At 39.0% G+C, this 25,789-nt stretch overlaps 1 protein-coding gene across 2 annotated transcripts in view; it reads left to right on the forward strand.

Annotated features, from left to right (window-relative positions):
- The window catches only part of LOC127436059 (fibulin-1-like), a 54,451-nt gene extending 52,954 nt beyond the window's left edge, over positions 1-1,497 (forward strand). For both annotated transcript variants that reach the window (XM_051689980.1, XM_051689981.1), the window contains exon 17: positions 369-1,497. In XM_051689980.1, the coding sequence (XP_051545940.1) occupies positions 369-508 (140 nt within the window). In that variant the 3' untranslated portion in view covers positions 509-1,497. The remainder of the gene's footprint in view (positions 1-368) is intronic.
- Positions 1,498-25,789: the final 24,292 nt, after the last annotated feature.

Below are 25,789 nucleotides of genomic sequence, written 5' to 3' on the forward strand. Positions count from 1 at the left end.
TATAATTCTTCTTAACTGCTATTTTCTTCTTATTTCCTAACTTAAAGTTAAACATTTTTGTATTCCCGAAAAGACTTCTTAAAAATGTTCTTAGCTTTTTATCTTACACGTCAATGTTTATAGCAAGTTACCTTCTTTTGAACTTATAATAATTAATATTAAGAACTTTTGTACATTTTCTTTTTAAGACTCTTAAAAATCCAAATCTAGATTTTTCGCGAATCCGGCCCAAGATCTGTCGCATACGAGGTAAAAAAAAACGGATTTGGGTCACATTCACCTGTGGTATGAACGCAGCCTAACCCCCCCCCCCCCAGTGACTTTTCGCTGTTTTAGCACTTCTGTGTATTTTGTTTTTAATCTTACAGGTGTGGTGAGACAGGTGAAGCTGCTGGCTGGCCCTTTCAGCACCATACTGAAGTTGGCCATAAACTACGTCACAAACGGGGTCGTTTCTCACCGGAACATCATCAACGTTCACATCTATGTGTCTGAATTCTGGTTTTAAAAATGTCCTCCACAGACTTTTTGTTCTTATATATTACGTGTCCATTTATGAGTGTCAATTCACCTTTGAGTTCCCAAAACACGTCTAGCATTGTTTTGAAAGATTGCAATGTAAAAGAAAACTGATATCCTTTACAGCCTGACATACAATTGCATTTCATGCCAATTTAGACAAACTACAGTGGCAAGAAAAAGTATGTGAACCCTCTGTGAATCTGCATTAATTGCTCTTAAAATGTGACCTCATCTTCTTTAACGTCACAGTCCTTTTTCCACAGCACTGTGAATGTTTAATGGGATGTGTTCAGTAAAGACATATAATTGTTTGTGTGTTGTTATCTTAAGCATATTTTGTTTGTCTATACTTGTGACTTTGATAAAGATGAGATCACATTTTATGACCAATTAATGCAGAAAACCAGCTTCCAAAGGGTTCACATACTTTTTCTTGCCACTGTAATTGACACTTAAACGAATAGTTCACCCAGAAATGAAAATGTAGCTTTCATTTACTCACCATGCTGTTCCAAATCCGTAAACTATGCCTTTAATGTGATTAATTGTGTGTGATAGTATTTAAATATAAACACCTAAAATGAATGATTTCTATCTTTTAACCAACCACACAAGATTTACAAGAAGAATACGACAATAGGATATTAAATAACACTGCATGCTGGGACTGATGCCCTGCTTTAGACGCCACCATGTTTAAATCAGTGGGAAGACATAATTTGCTGCTCTAATGCTTTTTATTGTAGAATGAAAAAGCATGTATGTTTTCTTATTTTCTGCTGGTTTCCTCTTCAGCTGCTTTGGGAGATAGACTGAAGGCGTTTCTATGAGTTGATGTGAGCTCATCTTTTATAGAGCTGAAGAAATGAATATGCAGTTGATGACTAGACACTGATTGTATGCTTGTACACACTATTCATTCCATACTGTATTTTATGCATCACAGACTGTGTAATTAAATGTTTTTTATTTTTATTTCTACTCCTATTTTTTGAGTTATAGTTAATCTGCTGTCTTCTTTTGATGTGGGGAAATGAGGCTTGGGGCGTTGCAGAATACTTGGAGTGGCATTAGGTGTTGTTAACAAAGAACACATTATTTTGTTCCGTCTGCGCTTAAAATGCACTAGATGGAAGTCTTCGACCATTGCTAGCATCTCTATGTGTTTTTCAGTGTCTTGCATCAGACATACAAAAAAACGGGGGTTACTAGCTTGAATCAGACTGATCTCACTGTGAATTCGGCAACAGTAGGTCAAAAGTTTTACTTCTGAAATCAGTCTGTGCTTACCGAAATTCAAATTACTGCCCCCAGTGGTTGAAGCTGGAAGTATTGTTGAATGTATGGGCATGTAAGTTTCTGGGTTAAATGTCCACAGGGTGGCGCCAAAAACAGGTTGAATATTTGTTGAAACTGATGTAATACAGACAACAGGAATACATATTTTATTAACTATACGCCCAAACCCCAACCCTAAACCTAACTGTCAGCGGAGTAAAAATGTAATTTAAGAGTGAAAATGTCACCTTCAAATGTGAATGCAATTACTTCCTGGTTCCCACGGGACTAGAACCCGTGATTTTAGGGTACATGCACTTTCGAAAGCATTTACGCTTCACTACCGTTTATATTATTAAATGTTTTAAACTTAATATACTAACCTTCTAGAACTATAAAAGTAATTTTATAATTTTTTACTGTTAATTGTTCCAAATGACATTTATTGTCTTGTAAAATATATTATAATTTTTAAATGTACGTGTTAACTACACATTAACCAATTAACTTTATTTTAGTGTTGCATTTATACATTCTTTTACCGTTAAAATTACGGACATTTTTTACAGTGGCATCCTCCTCTGGCTTTACGATAAATCTGCACATGCCAAATATCTAGTTACATAATATGTGTAATAGCAGTCATGTGTTCATTAAGTTAATTACATTGTCTAATATTTTGAATAACTGAACAAAGTATAAGACAATGTGTAAACTTTAAGGAAAATTATTACATTGAAAAGTTAGTGATTAATTTATAGTATTTGAAGTCCTGATAACGTTCTCTCAACTTAATTGACAATTGTGTTATCATCTTAAAACATCTCACTGATTTTTATATCACCTTTTAAGCCATTTCAGAGCAAATAAATACATCTTACCAAAATATAACAAGATATATCTTTTCCAGCTTCATTGCAAGCCCAATAAGTAATTAGTCATTTAAACTGGAATCATTTTTTATTTTTTATTTTTTTTTTAAATAACCTTGCCATCTCTGGGTAAAACATCCACAAAAGTCCCGATATAGAATTAGCTGGTAAAAATGAATAAATTTCAATTATTTCACAAGCTTATAATTTGACCATAATTTGGTTGATTCAAATCATTAGTAAATCAAACTTTCCATGTAACTTGGCCCGGTCATCGGTACAAATGAAAGGCCACTGGTTTTTGAGCATTGGTCAATTTAAGAGCTAAACGCATGCCAGCACAAGCCAATCATTCCCACAATCCTCTTGTTGGACTCGCAGACTGGCTACGCTCATGCCATGCATTGATAAATTGCAATAAGTGCTGAACATTTTCTGCACTGTAAACTTGGTCATAGCTTTTGGAGGGACGGGGTGAATGGAGACGTTTAAGACCACATCCCTTTTAGCGAGTGGCCACTGAACCAAGACTGTCTTTCCTCAACATCAGGGGACGTGAAGCAGGCAGCTCCAGCTCATTTCAGCAGATGGAGAGACTCGTCGTAGTCATAGCTCACTCAAGACTGCTGCGGTCACGAAGAGTCGCCAAGGAGCAGCCTTACAAAGACAATGGAACACAGCGAGGGATTCATTTATCATGATTTAACTTTATTCTTTTGTGTGTAGAACGAGGTTTACCCCTCCAATGATGTCTACAATTCCAGAATACTGGCAAAAAAGTTGCCTGATAGCATTATAATGTATAAACTGCATGTGAGTGTAACTAGTGAGACTTACTGTAAGGTGAAGTATAATATAAATATTTTAGGAGTCTTAATGGACAGTAAAATAGCCTTATATGCTGTACTGCATGTCCCGCTTACTTGATAACATCCTGTGGGAAAGAAAAATAACAAATGAGATCTCAAATAATTCTCCTAAGAATTTATTACTTCTTAGAAAAACAGATGCATCGTTTGGTTGCGCAACACCGCTCTTGTTTGAAAAAGTAGCTCGCTACATTTATCCCTTAATTTATATATATATAAATGGTTTCCTTAACCTATTGATGTGCATGCCCCCCCCCCAGAAATGATGTCACTTTCCTTAAATTAGTTCACATATGCTATATAGTGTAGTCAAAAAAGAGCTAATAATGTTGACATAATAAAAAGATGTATAATTTGTCAACATTATGAACAATTTTGAACAGCACACTATATGGTAAATGTGAACTAATTTAAGCAAAGTAAAATCAAACCCATGGGTGGGGTCAATGAGCATCAACAGGTTAACCCTCCTATGGTATTTGGCCATTTTTGACCGAAATACATTTTTAAAATTGAATAAAAATGGTTTCCTTTATCTGAGCAGTACAAGACTTGGTGACTTTTCCTCCATTTGCCATCTGAACATAAAAAAATAAATAAAAATTGGGCTTGATTCGATAAGTCTAAGTCAGGGGTGTCAAACTCAGTTCATGGAGGGCCGCAGCCCTGCAGAGTTTAGTTCCAGCCCTGCTCCAAAATGCCTCCTTGTAATCTTCAAGCACTCCTGAAGACCATGATTAGCTGCTTCAGGTGTGTTTAATTAGGGTTGGAGCTAAACTCTGCTGGACTGTGGCCCTCCAGGAACCAAGTTTGACACCCATGTGGTCATAAAAAAAAAAAAAAAAAAAAAAAAACGACACCTTTGGTATTCGCGGTCAAAATTGACCGACCATTGAAAATGAATGGGAAAGACCAAAAAACAGAGCAATTTTTTCTTTATATGTCAAAAACAATCAATAAATTAGCCACAATGCAGAAAAAAACAGACAAAAATTACAGGGTGAGACTCTAAATCATCCTCAGTGCAAAACATACACACCCACTTACACACAAACACACTTACACACACACAAATATGAACTGGTGAGACTATAACACAGTGCTTTTTTACATTTGTCAAATAAAACCAATAAATCAGCCACAATGCTCAACATACACACACACATACACTCAGAAATGAAGAGTTGAGCCTATAACACACTCACAATGCTGAACACACACACACACACACACACACACACACACACAACCAGGGCATCAATAAGTGGAGCTCTACGGCCATCTTTTAACATTACAAGTCATCTGATGTTTTCCAGCTGACAGCAATCTGACACAATCGCACGTATATATATATATATATATATATATATATATATATATATATATATATATATATATATATACACACACACACACACACACACGTTTGCAAAATACATTTTTACTATAGGAAGTTTGAAATTGCAAAATGTTTACTCTGATTCTTCTGTTTTATACTCTAATGTAATTTTCAGAATTTTGCAGTTAATTTCTTTTTCTTGATGTTCATTTTCTTGACATTATTATGCATTTAATTTGAGTTATTAAATTTTTATGTTTGAAATAAAATATTGGTAGTAAAAGGCTCATTCTGTGTCTTCTCTTTGTAACACCATGGTCAGGTTTGATTGCAAGCATAATGACTTCAAATGAAATGGCAAAAAATGAAACTTCAAATCAATTTTTAAATGCTAAACTTTGACAAATAATAGTTTGATAGTGTTTAAATATACATCCAATATGCATATTTTGTGATAAAATATACAATTAGTTTACAATAAGTCATCAGAATACACAGCAGGGGGCTACAGTTATCCACTGGCATAACATGGTTTTCAAGTCATGTTATTTATATTTTGTTCGCCAGATGACAGCAATCTGCCTCCAATTTATGTCACATTTTCATATTTTTTTCATGTTTCAACTTATAGAAGTGTAGGTTCTGAATTTTTAATTGTTTTCCAAAAATGTGCTTATTTGTATATGCAAATTAATGGTCAAATTGAGCAATTTACATGTAAATAAGATCAAAACAGCATAAAATCCCAAAATAAATGCAACATTTTATTGTTCTTACTTCAGGGAAGAAAAAAGAATACACATCTGACCCTTCCGGTCAAAAATGACCACCAATACCAAAGGAAGGTGCCACTTTTGAATACCATAGGAGGGTTAATCTCAGCAGTACAACACTGTTCCTAAACTTGCCAGTCCCGTTCCTACTGTTTGGGAAATGAATGTGTGAGACTATAACAGAGCAATGTTTTTATTTTATTTTATCAAATAAAAAAATCAATCAGCTACAATGCGGAACACACACACACACACACACACACACACACACACACACTTCAAGATCAAAGTCTTAGTCACACTCCAGTGTGAGAAAGTTTACGCTTAGTTGTGGGACCTGCACACCATGGACAGGTTTGACCCTAAGCATATTGTGGCATCATTGCAAAATCTCATCCTTCAACACAGGATGTTTATTTATTTTACAATTTTATAATGTCTATTATATATATCCAATGCATAACTTGTGATAATATCCAGACATTAAATTTGTTACAACATTGGCTTATAGAGATCAGCCAATGCACGGAGCACAGAAGCCACCTACTGGCCATACTTGTCATTTCATGTAATCGTTATTTTTATTAAAGCAGATGTTGTACATATTTTGATGTTTTGACAATCTTTCAATTTACTGAAATGAAAGTTTTTATTGAAGTTAAGATAACATAAAATGTGCTTATTTTGTATGAACATGAATGGAGTAACTGAGTAATTTAGAGATAAATAAGGTCAAACAATACCATACAATTTCCAAAAGAAATGCAAAACTTTAATGCTTTTACTTTGGTACAGATAATGTTATTACATTTATTAAAAAAACAAAAAAAACATGATGTTTCAGGTCAATTTGACCCGAACAGATGGAACAGGGTTAAAGCGATTTAGTTGTTTTGATAAACAGCTGAACTACTGTCACGCTATTGGAAAATATAATTAAGTTAGTAGACTTGCTTGCTACTCCCCAGCACTGCATGTGTCTCCATTAGAGTTAAAAGAGATCTCAACAAGGTTTCAACTGCACTCAGATATGCCAGTATATCAGAATCTGCAATCAAAAGTCAGAAATCTCAATATGAGCTCTCATCAAATTCTCCCAGATCAAACGATTTGAGCTCTGGTTTCCACATTCATTTTTATAGCTCTCTACTCTTACTGTATTTCAACAATTTACTAATTTGTATGTCTCCTAAGGAGTTTTAGGAGAAACATCATCTTCAGCACTTTTCATCTGATCAGGCTGAGAGACCAGCTGGCAACTAAGACCTTTAGCTGGTTTAAGCTGTTTTAATATACAATAAAAAAAGCTGGTGTGTGTTTGCGAACTGCATTTTGTTCGGGTGGTGGTCCAGGCCCATGGGGAAGGGAGGAGAAAAAAGTTGATTGCAAAGGGGAGAGTCTGTCTGGGACGGGGCCCAGCTTTGGGACAAGCACTCGATGGAGTTGCATCAAATGCACACACACACAAACACGCTCTCCTCCCCCTCTGCCTTTTCCTGGCCGGCACCCCTGCCCTTCACCACAACACGTGTTTTAAAATGTATGTGAGTTCTTTTAATGAAAATATTGGGGGAATTTCTCCTGGAGACATTGTTTCTCATAATACAGAACAAAAAATGCTTCTTGTCGGAAAAGCTTTTGGATGTATGTAAAAAAGTGATATAAGCTAATTCTCATTCAAAACCATACAGTTATGCAATTGTTCATTGAAAATAATTCCTAACAAAGCTCTTATTTTGATGTTGCTGCTCGTTTACGTTTTAATACTTACATTAATGCATTTGGCAGATACTTTTATTCAATGCAACTTGACTGCGACAGTGCATTCAACAGCTTGCTATATTTGCGCCATTCCATCTCGTGCATGGTTGAGTGCTCTAGCCTTTCAAAGTATGCTCTTTTGACGAGAGACCATACGGACAGGTTTGACACATGCATGCTATGACTGCTTTGTGATACTCTTAACGCACAGTCAACGGCAGGCGGATGTACAGATGACACGCAAAGACGCGGACTGTCCGAGTGTCCAGAAAAACTAGGCTGCACACGTACAGTCCACGTGTACTGTGCTGAAGATGAATTTGCATCAAGTGAACTGTGCGCGAGACGTACTGGCATGTGGAAAACTGAAATATACTTTGGCCTTGAGTTTGTAGGATCAGTAAAGTCCCCGTGAAACCCCATTCACAACCTGTTTCATTTCCGTAATCTGACATATTTCCAAGTAAAACGGTATTTTCAGAGAGAACATTTATTAGGGTGGGGCTAAGAGGTATTTTGTAATTTGCAATCAAAAAACACCCTCTTACCATTATTAAAACCTCTTTTTTAGAAACTAGAGAAATAAGCATAGTATTAAGTAGTCACTAAATATGTGCATGGTTTTCTCACTAGAAATTGTTTTAGATCATTAGACATGATGGTACCTTAGAAGGTTGTCAGAAACCAGTTCTTACAAGGTGCCTTCATATTAAAACATTTTGGACACAGTCCAAATATCAAACTCTTTAACCAAAAGTGTCATGACTGCTGATGTTTTATTGTAGTCCAACAGGGGGCAGACATACACAACACTAGGTCTACTTTCAGACCCCTTTTCCTACTGGGTTGCAGACATAAAACCATAAACTCTGAGAGATTGAAGCCTTGTATTATTCTATACTCTATACCCTTCCAATACGGCCTCTTGCATGATCAATGGGTGTCATTAAGGTTTTGAGGATTTACAAGCAGGCAAGTTGTCAAGAGCGCCACCTTCACCTAAAACCAAAGTGCTCGATTAAAATGTTTGACTCCCCATAACTTATAGCGCCTATCCAAACTGCCTATAACTAGAACCGCTCTCAAACTCAAGCCAGGGTACACACTGGAGGTATAGCGTACAATTGGGATTCAAGCCACGCTCATGAAAATGTAAAGTTCACAAGCAAAAGCCAGCTGTTAGCACCGCTGTTGGACGATTGCTCAGAAACAGGTCAAATGGGTCGTCTGATGACCAGCGGGTTTTTGCATCCATTAGAGTCCGAAAATAAAGCATGACATCAGATTGTAAAAGTTGCTTTTCATTTGAGGATTTGACGGATGGTTTTAGCAGTACGTTTATTTATGACAAGCACATAATTATTTGGCTTTTATGGCCGAGGGTGACATTTAAAACAAATGTGCTCTTTGGAAGAAAGAAAAGCACATTGTTTGTTGAAGAAAATAACCGCACACCAAAGGACACACTGGCTGCAAGGTTTGTAAATAGGCAATAACAGAAAACTGTGCTTCAGAAGATGAAAGTGAAAGAGGCTGTCTGTCGAAACTAACAAACAACATCTTAAGTGTTTTATTCTTTTGTCTTGTGGAGATTTATGGCATAATTTTCTGGGAGATGTTTCGACCAGTGGCATGAAATCGCTTTGGGTTTGCGCTCCAGCAAAGGTCAAGTTTATTGGTGCATTTATTTGAGGAAAAGCCAAACCAATGTCGTCAATACATGTCAAGTGCGAAATTCGGAAAAATCCTACAATGACGTTTGAGAAACTCCAGGCGAATTTAATGGATTTCTGAGGGCCAAAATATGTTGAATGCACGAAATGTACAACACATCGACTTACACAATGAAAAATCTGAGTACTCATGGGAATTTTCAGTGCTTAACAGCCATTTGGTTGAATTTGGCGAGGATTCATCCCAATTGGACTGACTTCACCTTTGATCCTAAAGTTTGGGTTTTCTCAATCTGACAACAAAAAAAGGCTGTTGTTTTGTCTGCCTCTGCAAATACATAACCCCAAATAATGAACTCAAGCACACCAGATGAACAGAGTGTGGTAATGCATTGTGTAAATATTTGGGAGATTGATTTCATTGGACTGATTACTCATTGTTTACAGCTCTGGTTCCAGGTGTAAAATGGTTTGAAATAGCTTTCCACCTGCCCAGAATGCAGTTAACCTAAAAAATAAAATTCTGTCATTATTTAATGGGTGATATTAAACTGATACGACTACTATCGATGCTCGCCAAAGGACTGTTTCTAATGTCATTTCCATACTGTCTTATTCAATATTTCAACAAAAGCCAAAGTCAAATTCTAGATCAAGGATTTTACACATTAGACCCCCGTTGTTGCGTTAACGCCATGCTCTATTGTTTCCGAGTCCAACCCAGTGGTGGCATATCACAAAAAGTCCATAGCTGTCAAACGGTATAACTGAATGTACAGTTTTGTGCATTACAAATCTGTGTACGTCACGAAATGTTCTCACTCTTCTTCTTTTCTACAATTTTTTTCTTTGTTGCCTCTTGATGTTGTAAGTCTCAAGAACATCATCAAGCCGTGGCACAGCAAGGGAGGCAAGGAGCTGTCTATACAGGATTTCTGGATCCATTGGTTTTGAAGCCAGTGAACAGCCGTGAATAATCGCCCCACCAAAACAAAGTCTTGGCGTGTCACAGCCGATAATTATTAATGTACACAATTCTCTTTTAAAACACGATCCCAGACTTCTTTTTTTGGGTTGTGGAATGATATCCATCAATATGTTTTTTGTTTTGGTACCAGTTTGCATAGAGTTGGCTTAGTTAATGCTTAATGGCATCAAAGAGTCTCGGAGAGGCCTGCTGTATTTCAACACGTCCGCAGGACTCGCGGCGGCTTTGACGCAATCGCATTCCAGCATCCTACCAGACAAAGAAACAAAAGCATGTCAGCCACATGACCTCTCCTCTGTCTGGCCTACAATGCAAAAAAAAAAAAATCATTTTCTAAATCAGTATTTCTGTATTATTTTCCAGAAAAACATCTAAACATCCTTTAAACAAGATAGGTGCACTAAAATGTGCAAGATATTAAGACTTATTTTGAGATAATGTCTCTTGAATGAAGTGTATTTTTCTCATCCCATTGGCAAAAGTTTTTTTTCCTTCTTACTTTAAGCATGATTATGCTTCAAACTTTTGCCAATGGGGAATTTTGCAAGAGCAAGCACCACAAACATTTTCAATAAAATGTAAAAATCTAGTTCTAGATACATTCTTTGAAATCTAGTCTTATTATGTTAACTACATTTATGTTGTTTTAAAGATATCTATATGTTTTATATATATACGTTTATTCACATCACAAAATAACGGACGTCTCAAGATGATGGAATTTAAAAGGGAGAGGTTAATCATTAGTCAGGACATCTCATGACGAAACCTCGCTACATTACTGTTTTAATGGGAATTTCCATCTGAGCATTTGAATAAAACCAAATCACTCACTAGCACAATATGGGAGAGTCGCAGGATCGCTTAAAAGCAACAGAGCAGTGAATAATTCGACAATAATGTGACAGTGATTAGACACAGTGATGGACCACCCAGAGACCATCTTAAGCAACTATGAGTCACATCTAAAACATGTGTGATGTTTGTTAAGGCACACGTCACTATTACTCTTAATCCTCATACTTAAAATTACGGATTTTAACAAACTTGTTTGCACTATTGCAGATATGAATGATACCTCATATCATGTGTGTTACTTTATGATGCAACTGAATGTTTGATTTAGGAGTCTAAAAATCCCATAAATCCCAAGCCATATCTAGCCCCCTGAGACCTGAGCATGACTGCTGTGTGCACTTTCCTTTTCCCTTTTTGATTTGTGTCCTAATAAACATAATAATAATAATTCTAGAGCAAATACTTTTCCAATAAATTGATGTCCTCATATGAGGCCAGTGGGACTATGTTGTGAAATTTTAAATAATACCAAGCTATAGAAAGTCATATTGTTTATTATATTTCCAGGAGTGTTGATTATTCATGAGATGTTACAGACATTACATCAGAAATTAGCATAATTAATTCTGATTGAAAGTAATGTCCAGCATCATCCAATCACTGTCAACCATGTTAAAATAAAATGATACATTATAAATTCTGAATCTATGTACTGATTATCATTGTCACATGTCTGTCAAACATGTTGAGTGATCCAAACATCATCTGCAGCCTGAAACTGAACTTTTGATCAGATTTTAGGAGTGAATGCACTTAACTGCATAGAGAGCTATAGGATGCTCCCTTGCTCCCTATTTAGTGCATGACTTAACCTCTAGTGTGCTGTCTGTCTGCACTGGTCTCAGAACAGTTTGAAATGCACCTTATTTTCATCCTAACTCCATATAAATCTCTGAAAGCAACATTTTTTTGCTTTTGGATGAACCCATTTATTCTCAATGTGATAATAATAATAATTCGCACAGTAAATATAGCAGTTCTAAGGGAAAAATGTGCTAAAGTACACATTAGTGGCCATTGTGTTTAACAGCGTGCCGTTTCGCGATAAATCGCTCAAATTTAAAAAATGGCATATCTGATGAAACTAGAGACTCAAATCTTTTGAATCAAACAGGTTTCAATGTAAAAACATAATTAGGTTTCTTACCAGATGTAGTTTTACTGCCGTTTCTCCCAAAGACAAACTCCGCTGTGATCGGCACCATGTTGTTTTGTCACATGACTCCGTGCGTCAAAAGTTTAACCCTTTAATGACAGCACAGAGTCTCCTGAACTGAGATCAGTCAGTTTAAATGAATTTAAATTATGCATCGCACAAGGCTAGAGACCATAGTATGGGCCAGTAAGTGAAGACCCAGAATACCCTAGCAACCACCTAACAATGCCTTGGCAACCATTCAGAACACATTAGCAAACACCTTAGCAACCGCAAAGCACTGCCAATGTTGACAACAATCACCATCATTGTGGAATACCATTTTATATTTTTGTAAATTTTTTTTAAGTTTAAACCTTTGACTGCCCTTTGTAAAATTAAATCCCAAACACTGTCAACAAAGTTATTAGCCTTCATGATTAACTGATTATTCTTTCGAACCACAATTCTGAGTTCTGTAGCGTTTCTCCAGATAAACTAAAACCATCTGTCGTCTCAATTAGAAGACATGCTCGCATTTGTTTTTCCCCTGTAGATCAATCTTTTGAAACAATGCAGAGGGTTTTGGTATTTCTCAGATTCCTGGACAGTGATTCGTCACACAGCGTTCTGCTTTACAGCCGATCGGCGCTCTCTGACTAGACATTGTTGCTCCATCTGTCTCAAATGAAAGAATTGATCATTGGTTTTGTTTCCATGATGGATACATATTTATGGTCTCTGAAACAACGCGTCACCCTGGTGGCTTATTCATACCCAGCTTTCTTAAAGGAATACTGTAATTCACCCAAAAATGAAGAATCGCTCATAATTTACTCACCCTCATGCCATCCTAGATGTGCATGACTTTCTTTCTTCTGCTGAACTCAAATGAAGATTTTTAGAAGAATATTTCAGCTTTGTAGGTCCTCACAATGCAAGTGAATGGTGGCCAGAACTTTGAAAGTAAAAAAAAAGCACATAAAGGTAGCATAAAAGTAATCCAGTGGTTAAATCCATGTCCAGATCAATATTCAAGTCCTTTTTTACTATAAGTTCTCCTCCCTGCCCAATAGGTGGCGATATGCATGATGAATGCAAATCGCCAAAAACAAAAAAAGAATGTGAAAGTGAAACTGAAAGTGAAAGTGGAGATTTAAAGAAAAAAGGATTTATATATTGATCTGTTTCTCAACCACACCTATCATATCTCATCTGATAATATGGATTTGGAGACTTAGGGATTACTTTTATGCTGCTTTATGTGCTTTTTGAGTTTCAAAGTTCTGGTCATCATTCACTTGCATTGTATGGACCTACAGAGCTGAAATATTCTTCTAAAAATCTTCAGTTGTGTTCTGCAGAAGAAAGTCATACACATCTGAGATGGCATGAGGGTGAGTAAATGATGAGAGATTTTACATTTTTAAGTGAACTATCCCTTTAAGGGGCCATTTTTTAATCTGAATGCAACTGGAATGAGGTTTTAGAATTTTAGTGAATAATTAGCCAACAAATTTGCCACTCAAGTACATTTATTTTGTTTTCAAAGATGTTTCGAGTTTTTCTTGTTACTGGAAAACAGGACAAAAATACTGATTACGAAAATAATTTTTTGCAATGTACAAAATATTGTGAGGCTTTTGCTAGCCATAGTGTAGCTGGGCTGGGCTCATCGAGGTGTAAACACTGGCCAGGATAATTGCAGGCTAACTTCTCATCTTTTCATAAACTCAGCACAAAAACGATGATGCATTTAACATGGCTACCCCAAAATTACAATTCCTGAACCTGAGAAAATGTCATTGCTTTTGGAGCACCACAGAGACTCTGGCCAACGGCCTCAGCTGACCTTGGACCAGTCGAGACCACACACATCACCTTACACCAGGAACGACCTGGCACAAGTCCTCTGGCCTCAGACCAGTGTGGAGAACGTGGTGAGAGGTGAAAGTGTACTGGTCATGTCCAAACTTCTTTTCCTAGCCTAGGCTAATAACGCTGGCCAGGACTAATTTAACCTAACCAAGACAAACTGCATCAGGATGATTGGAGACCAATGACAAGCCAAACAAAGACCTTTCAGGTACTTTGCCAAGAGGACGGAAAGGTCCAATTTAGCTAGCTAGCACAGTTATGTTGTGCAGTTGTGAAAAGGTTATTTTGACATTTCTATTCAACACACTGGTCAGGTTTGTTAACGTAATAAATACGTGTTTTCACAACAATGTAGAAGAGTTATGATGTTTGCATGTGCCCCATTTCGTAATCTTCATTAGAACGTTTTACCTGGCACAAGAAAATTGCCACAAACATACATTCCATTTCACTGTTAAAGCGTTTGCGTTCAGTGTACAGATTGTGTTATTTTACAATGGAAACACAGAGTTCCACAATCATTGCGGTTCAGGGCTGCGTTTCCCAAAAGCATCGCAAGCTTAAGTTGATCGTAGAGACCATTAGCGCCAGTGGTTTCTACGATCAACTTAGGCTTACGATGCTTTTGGGAAACGCAGCCCAGGTCTGGTTTTGCTTTCATCGTAAAACTAATTTATATTGTGAAAACGTGTTTGTGTTAGTGTTTTCACATTTCTGAAACATCTTATTTTGGTTGTATTACATATTTGCATCTAAAATGTACTGTAACTTCTCTGAAAGTTACGGTTTGTTATTGATTATTTTTGGTAATCCAACTATGTAAACCGCGTATCATGTTTGGTTTCATTATTTTTTTTAATGACACAACCTACCTGCAGCCGATATGCAATGGTGTGAAATAATAAAAAAAAATTGTGCACGCCAAAACTCATTGCCTACTCGACTGGACCACTAAAATGTCAAATTTTGGCTTTAATCCAAATCCAATGGACTAATTCAATTACTTCAGATTACATTCACTCAGTTGCCAAGGTGATGCATTTGTGATTGTTTTGCCCATCGTGACTGTGTGTGGCATCATTTATTGGTGGTCTGGTTTAAGCACATTGTGGATTCTGAGAAAACGATGCTTTTGGTTGGCATGTGTGAAGCGGGCGGCGTGGTTTAGACAGCTTACACTCAAGGATGTTCAATAGAGTCTGAAATTAGTCAGAAACCAAGTCTGTCTCTCTTCTCAACACTACGGAAAGCACTGAAATAAATCAGAACTTACAGACCTTGCGGAGAAATGTTATATTTGTGATGTCTGCCTACTTTCTTTGTTAATCGCTGTGGCCTGACCGAGCAAACATAAACGTCATTATGTTGTGGACAAAACCAGAAGTGTTGAATGTGAAGTGTTCAAAGAGACACTTACACAAGGGGTGTGTCTCACTCCTAATTCAGTAGGAAGCACACTGCCAAGGGTATCAGCTACTTCTAAGGCTGTCCCATTTTCAAAACTGTTCCAGTGTACTGTGACGTTGCTCTCTAGAATACAACTTAAACACAATTTTCTCAGAAGCTCATCAGAAATTGAGATTGCACATTTCACAGCGCATAATGAAGATGCACGATAAGCAAAACAAATTACACCAGAAGGATATTCTTAATTAATATCCTACTCTGTACTTTTTATCTCATTTTCCAGTAAAATTATCTAAACGTCTTTAAAAAAAGACACATTTACTTGAAAAGCAAAATTGCGTAAGATAAGAAAACTTTATTTAGTTTTAAGTTTATTGGTGAATAGTTTATTCTTGTTTTAAGCAGAACAGTAGCTCTGTTCCAAATTCTTCTGAGCTGCCTTTGTTAACTTTCTACACAGACAACTACCTTCTAAGGTAGATAAACATACTTTATGCTAGTGTGCGTATGCAAAAGTGAGCGCATGACCAACACATTGCCAGTGGAACATGCTTGACCTGCATTCTTGTTTCACTGTGGTGGTAACAAACATCAGTACTCAAGGAGGCGATAAGAGTTACCTTCAAAAGTACAGTATGTGCCATTTAAACTGGTAAGATGCTGTAAATATACTGACTTTATCTCAACAATATTCTCTTCCAACAACTGTTGCTCCGCCATGACAGTAGTTGATTTGAAAGAGAAAACTCATCCTAGAAGCGGACAGTTCACACTAATGTTCTGGAAAAAATAATGGAAAATGTATTTTTGAGTTGTTTTCCAGTAAAAATATCTAAACATTTTTAAAACAAGATACATTTTCTTGAGAAGCAAAAAGACATAAGATATCTTGTTTTCAGAGAAATCCTACAAATGTAGTAACGTTTATGCTTAATAAAAGTAAAAGTAAAAAAAGCCAATTGAGTAATAAAAAAAAAAATAATGTAATTCATAAGGAAAACAAGTTCATTTTTCTTACTCAATTGGCAAATAGTTTTCTCTTGTTTAAAATATAAACCCCACCAAATTTTGTTAGATTTCTCTGAAAACAAGACTACTTATTTTAAGAATGTTTAGATATTTTTAATGAAAATAATAATAAAAAAATACTGTTAGTATTACTCAGCAATGATTTATTGTTAAAAAGTACAGAAATTCTGCAGGCAAAATAAATAAATTTCAGTGGGAATCCGTGCGATCATTAATTTCGCACAATGGACTTCTGGTAGCATAGAATTAACCCTCACTGATTTTGCATGGTGTTGAAATTTGGTGAATTTTGACAGGTGAATTTGTGGTTTGGTAGTGACTTTGTATCATACACAGCTACACTTAATATTCACAATGGATAAAGATATAATTTTAGCATATCTTCACCTCACAGAGTATAAAGGTCCGAGACCCACTTTTTTTTTCACGTTATTAATGTCCTGACTATACATTGTGATCAGTTGAATGCCACTTTGGTGAATAAAAGTACCAATTTCTTTCCATAAGAGCAAAATCTGTACATTATTCCAAACTATTGGCCACCAGTATATATATATATATACACACACACAGCCGTGTACGTGTGCGCCGTTCACCTGGGGAAGTGATGGCACCAGGATGCACTGTGGGTATACGACAAGCCGGTGGAGTGATTGTGATGCTCTGGGCAATGTTCTGCTGGGAAACCCTGGGTCTGGCCATTCATGTGGACGTCAATTTGACATGTGCCACCTACCTAAACATCGTTGCACACCAGTTACACCCCTTCATGTCAATGGTATTCTCTGATGGCAGTGGCCTCTTTCAGCAGCGTAATGCGCCCTGCCACACTGCACACATTTGCTGAATTTGTTCGAGAACATGCCATGTCTTATTCCAAAACCTCTCCTAATTTCACTGCAAAAAAAACAAAACAAAACAATAACACATACAGTTTAAGTCAGAAGTTTACACACACCTTAGCCAAATACATTTAAACTCAGATTTTCACAATTCCCGACATTTAATCGTAGAAAACATTTCCTGTCTTAGGTCAGTTAGGATCACTATTTTAAGAATGTGAAGTGTCAGAATAATAGTAGAGAGAATTATTTATTTCAGCTTTTATTTCTTTCATGACATTCCCAGTGGGTCAGAAGTTTACATACACTTTGTTAGTATTTGGTAACATTGCCTTTGAATTGTTTAACTTGGGCCAAATGTTTTGGTAATCCTTCCAAAAGCTTCTCACAAGAAGTTGCTGGAATTCTTTGTGCACCAGTCCCCCCTGCAGCAAAGCACCCCCACAACATGATGCTGCCACCTCCATGCTTCACGGTTGGGATGGTGTTTTTTGGCTTGCAAGACTCACCCTTTTTCCTTCAAACATAACAATGGTCATTATGGCCAAATTTTTGTCCCCATGTGCACTTGCAAACTGTAGTCTGGCTTTTTATGGCAGTTTTGGAGAACTGGCTTCTTCCTTGCTGAGCAGACTTTCAGGTTATGTCGATAAAGGACTCGTTTTACTGTGGATCTAGATACTTGTATACCTGTTTCATCCAGCATCTTCACAAGGTCCTTTGCTGCTGTTCTGGGATTGATTTGCACTTTTCGCACCACACTACGTTCATCTCTAGGAGACCGAATACGTCTCCTTTCTGAGCAGTATGATGGCTGCGTGGTCCCATGGTGTTTATACCTGCATACTATTGTTTGTATAGATGAACGTGGTACCTTTCATTCGTTTGAAAATGCTCCTAATGATGAACCAGTCTTGTGGAGGTCCACAATTGTTTTTCTGAGGTCTTGGCTGATTTCTTTTGATTTTCTCATGATGTCAAGCAAAGAGGCACTGAGTTTGAAGGTAGGCCTTAAAATACATCCACAGGTACACCTCCAATTCAGTACACCTCCTATCAGAAGCTAACTGGCTAATTGTCTGCAGGTTGACATCATTTTCTGAAATTTTCCAATCTGCTTTAAGGCACAGTTAACTTAGTGTATGTAAACTTCTGACCCACTGGAATTGTGATATAGTCAATTAAAAGTGAAACAATCTGTCTGTAAACAATTGTTGGAAAAATTACTCGTGTCATTAACAAAGTAGATGTCCTAAACGACTTGCCAAAACTATAGTTTGCTAATATGAAATCTGTGGAGTGGTTAAAAAAATTTGTTTTAATGACTTCAAACTAAGTGTATGTAAACTTCTGACTTCAACTGTATATACATATCCATTAGAATGTTTTGTCTTACCACAGTATTTTCCTTGAACAGCAGTGTGGAATGGGTTTACATGGGAAATGTCATTAGGAAGCTGTTACTCAGCACTCCTGAAGGGAAAATTTATGAGGTGTTAACTACAGTGTGTACACGAGGTGCAGGAGAGCTCCACTTCACCACTCCCTGAATCTCTCAACAAAAGAGGCAAAACAAGGGATATCTTCAGAAATATGTGGGTTTTCTTCCAATGTCGCTGCCAGAACCAGTTTAGACCTTCCAGTCTTATTAATGACACATTTAAATTAGCTGTGGTCAGGTTTTCTTCACATACACAGTAGATTCATCTGTTCTCCTCACACGGCTTCACCTCGGCCTGGTTGGGATCAGGAGAACCACACACCAGGGTCACTCCTCTCTCCTTGCCCACCCAGCCAAACCAGACCCATAATTTTGCTTTTGTTTCAGATGCATCCCCAGTTATGAAGAAGCACACTGTCCTGGAAAATGTCAATGGAGAAGGAGACAACAAGAAAGGAATTTAAAGAAGGTAAAATGGTCAAGACCCCATGAAAGTTTTGTGGCTTTTAGACCATGTCTGTTAGCTTTGAAGCCATCTACACTGCCTAACCAAAAGAAAAGTCACCGTTTGGATTTAAATAAGCAGATACTTAAGAACCTATGATTGGATCATTATTGCAGTGATTAATATGTTTCAGCTGGTAACAATTCTTTTAACCCTAAATGATGCAGTTTGTAATTTCTCATTTCTTAAACAACCATGACGGAAGATGTATCCCGTGGTCATGGAAAATTTGTCATGCAGATGTCTGCCAAAGAGGTGCCACTGGCCAGGGCCCAGGAGGCCATCACACTCCTGGTGGAGTGGGCTCATAACCCCGCAGGGGGTGGCACGTCCTGAGCCTGATATGCCATCATGATGGTGTCAGTGACCCAGTGAGTGATCCTCTGTTTGGAGACAGCGCTTCCTTTCCGCTGTCCACCAAAGCAAACAAAGAGCTGCTTAGAGCTTCTAAGGCTCTGCGTGCGATCCAAATAGATACGTAAAGCTCGCACCGGATACAGCAATGCCAAGGCTGGGTCTGCCTCCTCCTGGGGCAGCGCTTGCAGGTTCACTACCTGATCCCTAAAAGGAGTTGTGGGAACCTTGGGCACATAGCCCAGTCGGGGTCTCAGGATCACGTGAGAGTAACCCGGACTGAACTCCATTCACTATTCGCTGACAGAGAATGGCTGCAGGTCCCCTACCCTTTTGATGGAAGTGAGCGCAGTCAGGAGGGCAGTCCTCAAAGAGAGTGCCTAAAGCTCAGCTGACTCCAAGGGCTCAAAGGGAGCTCCCTGTAGACCCCGAAGGACTATGGAGAGGTCCCATGAGGGGATGAGGTGCAGTCTGGAGGGATTTAACCTCCTAGCACCTCTCAGGAACCTGATGATCAAGTCGTGCTTCCCCAAATACTTACAATCTACTGCATCGTGATGAGCCAAAATAGCAGCTACATACACCTTCAGGGTGGAGGGGGACAGCTGCCCGCTGTTGCGAGGAGCGTGAGATCTGAGAACCACGTCTGGGTGGGCCAGTAGGGTGCTACTAGGATGATCTGCTCCTCATCCTCCCTGACCTTGCATAGGGTCTGTGTATTTGTGTAGTCCAAGGGGTGCCTCGGTCAGGGGGTACCAAATCGGGCAGTGGGAGGATTCCCAGGAAGCAAACGGGTCTACCTGTGCTCGACCGAATCGACTCCAAATCAGCTGGACCACCTGAGGGTGGAGTCTCCACTCTCCCCTGAGGGTAACCTGATGTGGTGTTGAGGTCGCCCGGGATGTGAGTGGCTTGTAGTAACTTGAGGCGCTGCTGACTCCAGAGGAGGAGTCGGCGGGCGAGTTGTGACATGCAATGGGAGCGTAAACTGCCTTGGTGGTTGATGAACGCTACCGTCGCTGTGTTGTCTGTCCGGACCAACACGTGCTTGCCCTGATCAACTGGATCAGCGATCGTGGCCATCAGAAGCGGAGAGATAATGACCGCAACCAGGAATAACACACAAACGGAAAGGCATCTTTAAAAAGATGTTCTGTGTGTGCCGCTCTTTTAGAAAGAATATATATACTCTTTTTAGAATATACTCTTTTAGTTGTTTCTGCCGAAGTGCCCAGAGGCATTCTCTGCACTCCACGGGTGCAGAGGGGGAGAAGCCGCTGAAATGCGCTGTAGAATCCAGCAGATGAGGTGAATGAACTTTGAGGATAAATTCAGCTTCAATGAATAGAACCGAATAGAAAATCTAGTGGTTGCATACCAGCTCCTTTTATACCTGTGTGTCCGGGGGAGTGGCATGCAAATCCCACTCGCCAATTCTCATTGGCCTTTTTTCAAAAAAGCAGAGGTGTTTGGGGCTCCCAAGGGTGACCCCTAGTGTCACTACATCAACACAACGTCGAGTGAGTGACAGATAGGGAACAACTATGGAGATTGCTGAAATCACTGTAATTGGGTTAAGAACTGTCCAACGCATTATTAAAACCTGGAAGGATAATAGTGAACTGTCAGCTTCGCGGAAGAAATGTGGTCGGAAAATATTCTTGAATGATCGTGATCAAATATCACTAAAACGCTTGAAGTCACATCGTAAAAAATCGACAGTAGAACTCACGGCTATGATTAATAGTGAAATAAGAGCATTTCTACATGCAAAATGCGACAAGAACTTACAGGATTGGGACAAAACAGCTGTGTGGCCACAAGAAAGCCACTTGTTAGTGAGGCTAATCTGAAAAAAACAACTTCAATTTACTAGGGAGCATAAAGATTGGACTGTGGAGCAATGGAAAAAGGTCATGTGGTCTGATGAGTCCAGATTTACCCTATTCCAAAGCGATGGGTGTGTCAGGGAAGGAAGAGAAGCACATGAAGCGATGCACCCATTATGCATAGTGCCCACTGTTCAAGCCTCTGGAGGCAGTGTTATGATCTGGGGTTGCTTCAATTGGTCAGGTCGAGGCTCAGCAACGTTATATGGTAAATGAAGTCAACTGACTACCTGAATGTACTGAATGACCAGGTTATCCTATTAATGGATTTTTTCTTCCCTGACGGCACGTGCATATTCCAGGATGACAATGCCAAGATTCAATAAATAAATATTGTGACATTGCATAAGGTTGTCAAACAATGCCACGACGAATGCACGCCATGATCAAAGCAAAAGGCGGTCCAACGAAATATTAGAATATGCGACTGTATTTTTGTCTTGTTTTCCAGTAAAAAAAAAAAAAAAAAAAACTGTTATGTTCAGGTAAAAACAGTCAAAAAATGTTTTTATAAAATAAACAAATAATAATCCTGTATGTGGTCAAAATGCTTTTGGATTCTCCACAACAATAAATACATGAACAAGTAAAAATACTTATTTATGCAATGTCAGGGTGCTTTAATAGGGCATTGCTAGGGTGTTACAAGATGGTTGCAAGGGAATTATACAATTTTTGCAAGATAGTTGTTTAGTGTCCCAAGACAAAAGTGACTATTGCGGGGCTCACGTGACCTCGACGAAGATGGCTGCATAGCATGAGAGCTCCTCAAAACTTTGCACATAAAACTACCCCAAACTTCTACAAACCTGACCCTCAACTCGGACGTGATTATGTCAAAACCTTTGTCAGTCAAGGAGTGCAACATTTTTATGAAAGCATGTAAGACAAGTACACGAAGTACAAAAACAGCGGCATCAGCCGAGAGCACAGAGGCTAACAGCATGGCGAATATAGCTGAGGTGCTAACTGAGCTAAAAATGCTCTGCTCCGAATTTGGATCAAAGTTAGATGGCATAGATAACTGTCTTGGCGTAATGGCAAACTCTATCACAGCACTGGAGAACAACTTGACTGATATCAAACGTGAGGTATCAGCCAACGAAAAATGCATTGAGGAAGCTGAGACCTGCATAGCTACAACAGAGGACAAGTGTGGTGAGCAGGGCGGAGCCAAGCAGCATCTGGGCAGAGCGAGGCCAGGATGATAAGTGGCGAATGACTTTCAACTCCGTGCCACACTGGTCTCGTATTCCAGCAAGGGGTGGCGGGAGTATTTAAGGGGAGGAGAAAGCGGCAGATGAGAGAGAGAGATGCGTGAAGCTGTTTGTGTTTGTGTGTTGAGCTGAAAAGCCAACAGAGTTTATGTGTAATGATGCTGAAAAGCAAACCTTTTGTGTACTGCTGTAAAGCGGCCTTATTGTGTGTGACTGAAAAGTGCAACAATAAATGTCTATGTGTTTTGTCAAGCCGGCCCCAGCCTGCTCCTATTCACGAACTGTTACAACAAGCTAGACAGAACCGAATCCGCATTAGCCTCGGCCACAAAGCGGATTGCATACCTGGAAGTGAAGACAGAGTATCTGGAGAATCGTGGGAGGAGAAAGAATATCCGGGTGTTCGGTCTCAAAGAAGGCGCTGAAGGCAGATGTTCCCTACTGGATTTTATGCACAACATGCTAACTCAATGGCTGGGCCTTGGACCTGACAAATCCTTCACCTTGGAAAGAGTCCACTGCATGCTGGCACCTGCAAACCCTAATCAAAACAGAGCTGTTCTCATCCGTTTTCTCAAATTTCAAGATAAAGAGTTTGTCCTGCTCTCTACAAGACACCGGGATATCACACACGATGGATCCAAACTCTCATTTGCCCAGGACCTTTCAGCAGAAACGATCCGTCAGAGATGTGAGTTTAATGGCGTCAAGAAAGTGTTTATCGACATGGGGACTTTCCGTGGGTTCCATCACCATCCGTGCAAGCTGAGGGTGCTACATAACAGGAAGATCCAGTTGTTTTCTTCACCACAAGAGGCCATGGAATTCCACTGCAATATCAGTGCCAGATAAATCACATGTGGCCAGTTTCTTTCAGTTTGCAAGCTTCTGGAAGAGTGCTCACTCTGCTCATCTTCCAGACTCGATCAAGTCACCCCTACCAAAATTATTTTTATTTTTTTTAATTTATTTTTTATTTTATTTTTCCCCTTTACCAGCATAATCCTGCTGTTCTGCAGAACCAAATGTTGTTTAAGGGAGCTAAGCTACTCTTCTTTCTTCAATACAACTAGATATCATTTTTCAAATATGATGTGCTTTGTTGTGGGGTACCTACTACAGTGCATCCGGAAAGTATTCACAGCGTTTCACTTTTTCCACATTTTGTTATGTTACAGCCTTATTCCAAAATGGATTAAATTCATTATTTTCCTCAAAATTCTACAAACAATACCCCATAATGACAACATGAAAGAAGTTTGTTTGAAATCTTTGCAAATTTATTAAAAATAAAAAATGAAACAAATCACATGTACATAAATATTCACAGCCTTTGCCATGACACTCTAAATTGAGCTCAGGTGCATCCTGTTTCCACTGATCATCCTTGAGATGTTTCTACAACTTCATTGGAGTCCACTTGTGGTAAATTCAGTTGATTGGACATGATTTGGAAAGGCACACACCTGTCTATATAAGGTCCCACAGTTAACAGTGCATGTCAGAGCACAAACCAAGCCATGAAGTCCAAGGAATTGTCTGTAGACCTCCGAGACAGGATTGTATCGAGGCTCAGATCTGGGGAAGGGTACAGAAAAATTTCTGCAGCATTGAAGGTCCCAATGAGCACAGTGGCCTCCAACATCTGTAAATGGAAGAAGTTTGGAACCACCAGGACTCTTCCTTGAGCTGGCTGCCTGGCCAAACTGAGCGATCAGGGGAGAAGGGCCTTAGTCAGGGAGGTGACCAAGAACCCGATGGTCACTCTGACAGAGCTCCAGCATTTCTCTGTGGAGAGAGGAGAACCTTCCAGAAGAACAACCATCTCTGCAGCACTCCACCAATCAGGCCTGTATGGTAGAGTGGCCAGACGGAAGCCACTCCTCAGTAAAAGGCACATGACTGCCCGCCTGAAGTTTGCCAAAAGGCACCTGAAGGACTCTCAGACCATGAGAAACAAAGATTGAACTCTTTGGCCTGAATGGCAAGCATCATGTGTGGAGGAAACCAGGCACCGCTCATCACCTGGCCAATACCATCCCTACAGTGAAACATGGTGGTGGCAGCATCATGCTGTGGGGATGTATTTCAGCGGCAGGAACTGGGAGACTAGTCAGGATTGAGGGAAAGATGAATGCAGCAATGTACAGAGACATCTTTGATGAAAACCTGCTCCAGAGCACTCTGGACCTCAGACTGGGGCGAAGGTTCATTTTCCAACAGGACAACGACCCTAAGCACACAGCCAAGATAACAAAGGAGTGGCTCCGGGAGAACTCTGTGAATGTCTTTGAGTGGCCCAGCCAGAGCCCAGACTTGAACTCGATTGAACATCTCTGGAGAGATCTGAAAATGGCTGTGCACCGACACTCCCCATCCAACCTGATGGAGCTTGAGAGATCCTGCAAAGAAGAATGGGAGACACTGCCCAAAAATAGGTGTGCCAAGCTTGTAGCAGCATACTCAAATAGACTTGAGGCTGTAATTGGTGCCAAAGGTGCTTCAACAAAGTACTGAGCAAAGGCTGTGAATACTTATGTACATGTGATTTTTTTTTTTTTCGTTTTTTATTTTTAATAAATTTGCAAAGATTTCAAACAAACTTCTTTCACGTTGTCATTATTGGGTATTGTTTGTAGAATTTTGAGGAAAATAATGAATTTAATCCATTTTGGAATAAGGCTGTAACATAACAAAATGTGGAAAAAGTGAAGCGCTGTGAATACTTTCCGGATGCACTGTATCTGCCAGACTAGTTAAGGGCTTTACCTGTTGCTATAGGGTTGCCTTGTCCTTTGGGGCCAATACCAATGCATCAAAAGCTCTAATGATGGCCTCTAATGATGACAATTTAACCCAACAGTGAAAGATTATACCTTCTACTCAGCGAGACACAAAACATACTCTCGGTTGGACTTTTTCCTCCTACACCAAGATCATCTCTCCTCAGTAATTTCTTGTAGTATAGGCCCTATTCTTATATCAGACCATGCACTAGTCTATCTTCAGCTATCCCTTCATCAACAGACACACCAAACCAAGTACTAGAGATTCAACTCAATTCTTACAGATACTGAAGCCTGCAATAATATTAGACCATGGCTGGAACAATATAGGCAAGATAATGTGACTTCCCCTGTTACTCCTGCAGTGATATGG

The sequence above is a fragment of the Myxocyprinus asiaticus genome, chromosome 46 (genome assembly GCF_019703515.2).
Source record: "Myxocyprinus asiaticus isolate MX2 ecotype Aquarium Trade chromosome 46, UBuf_Myxa_2, whole genome shotgun sequence".
Lineage (NCBI taxonomy): Eukaryota > Metazoa > Chordata > Actinopteri > Cypriniformes > Catostomidae > Myxocyprinus > Myxocyprinus asiaticus.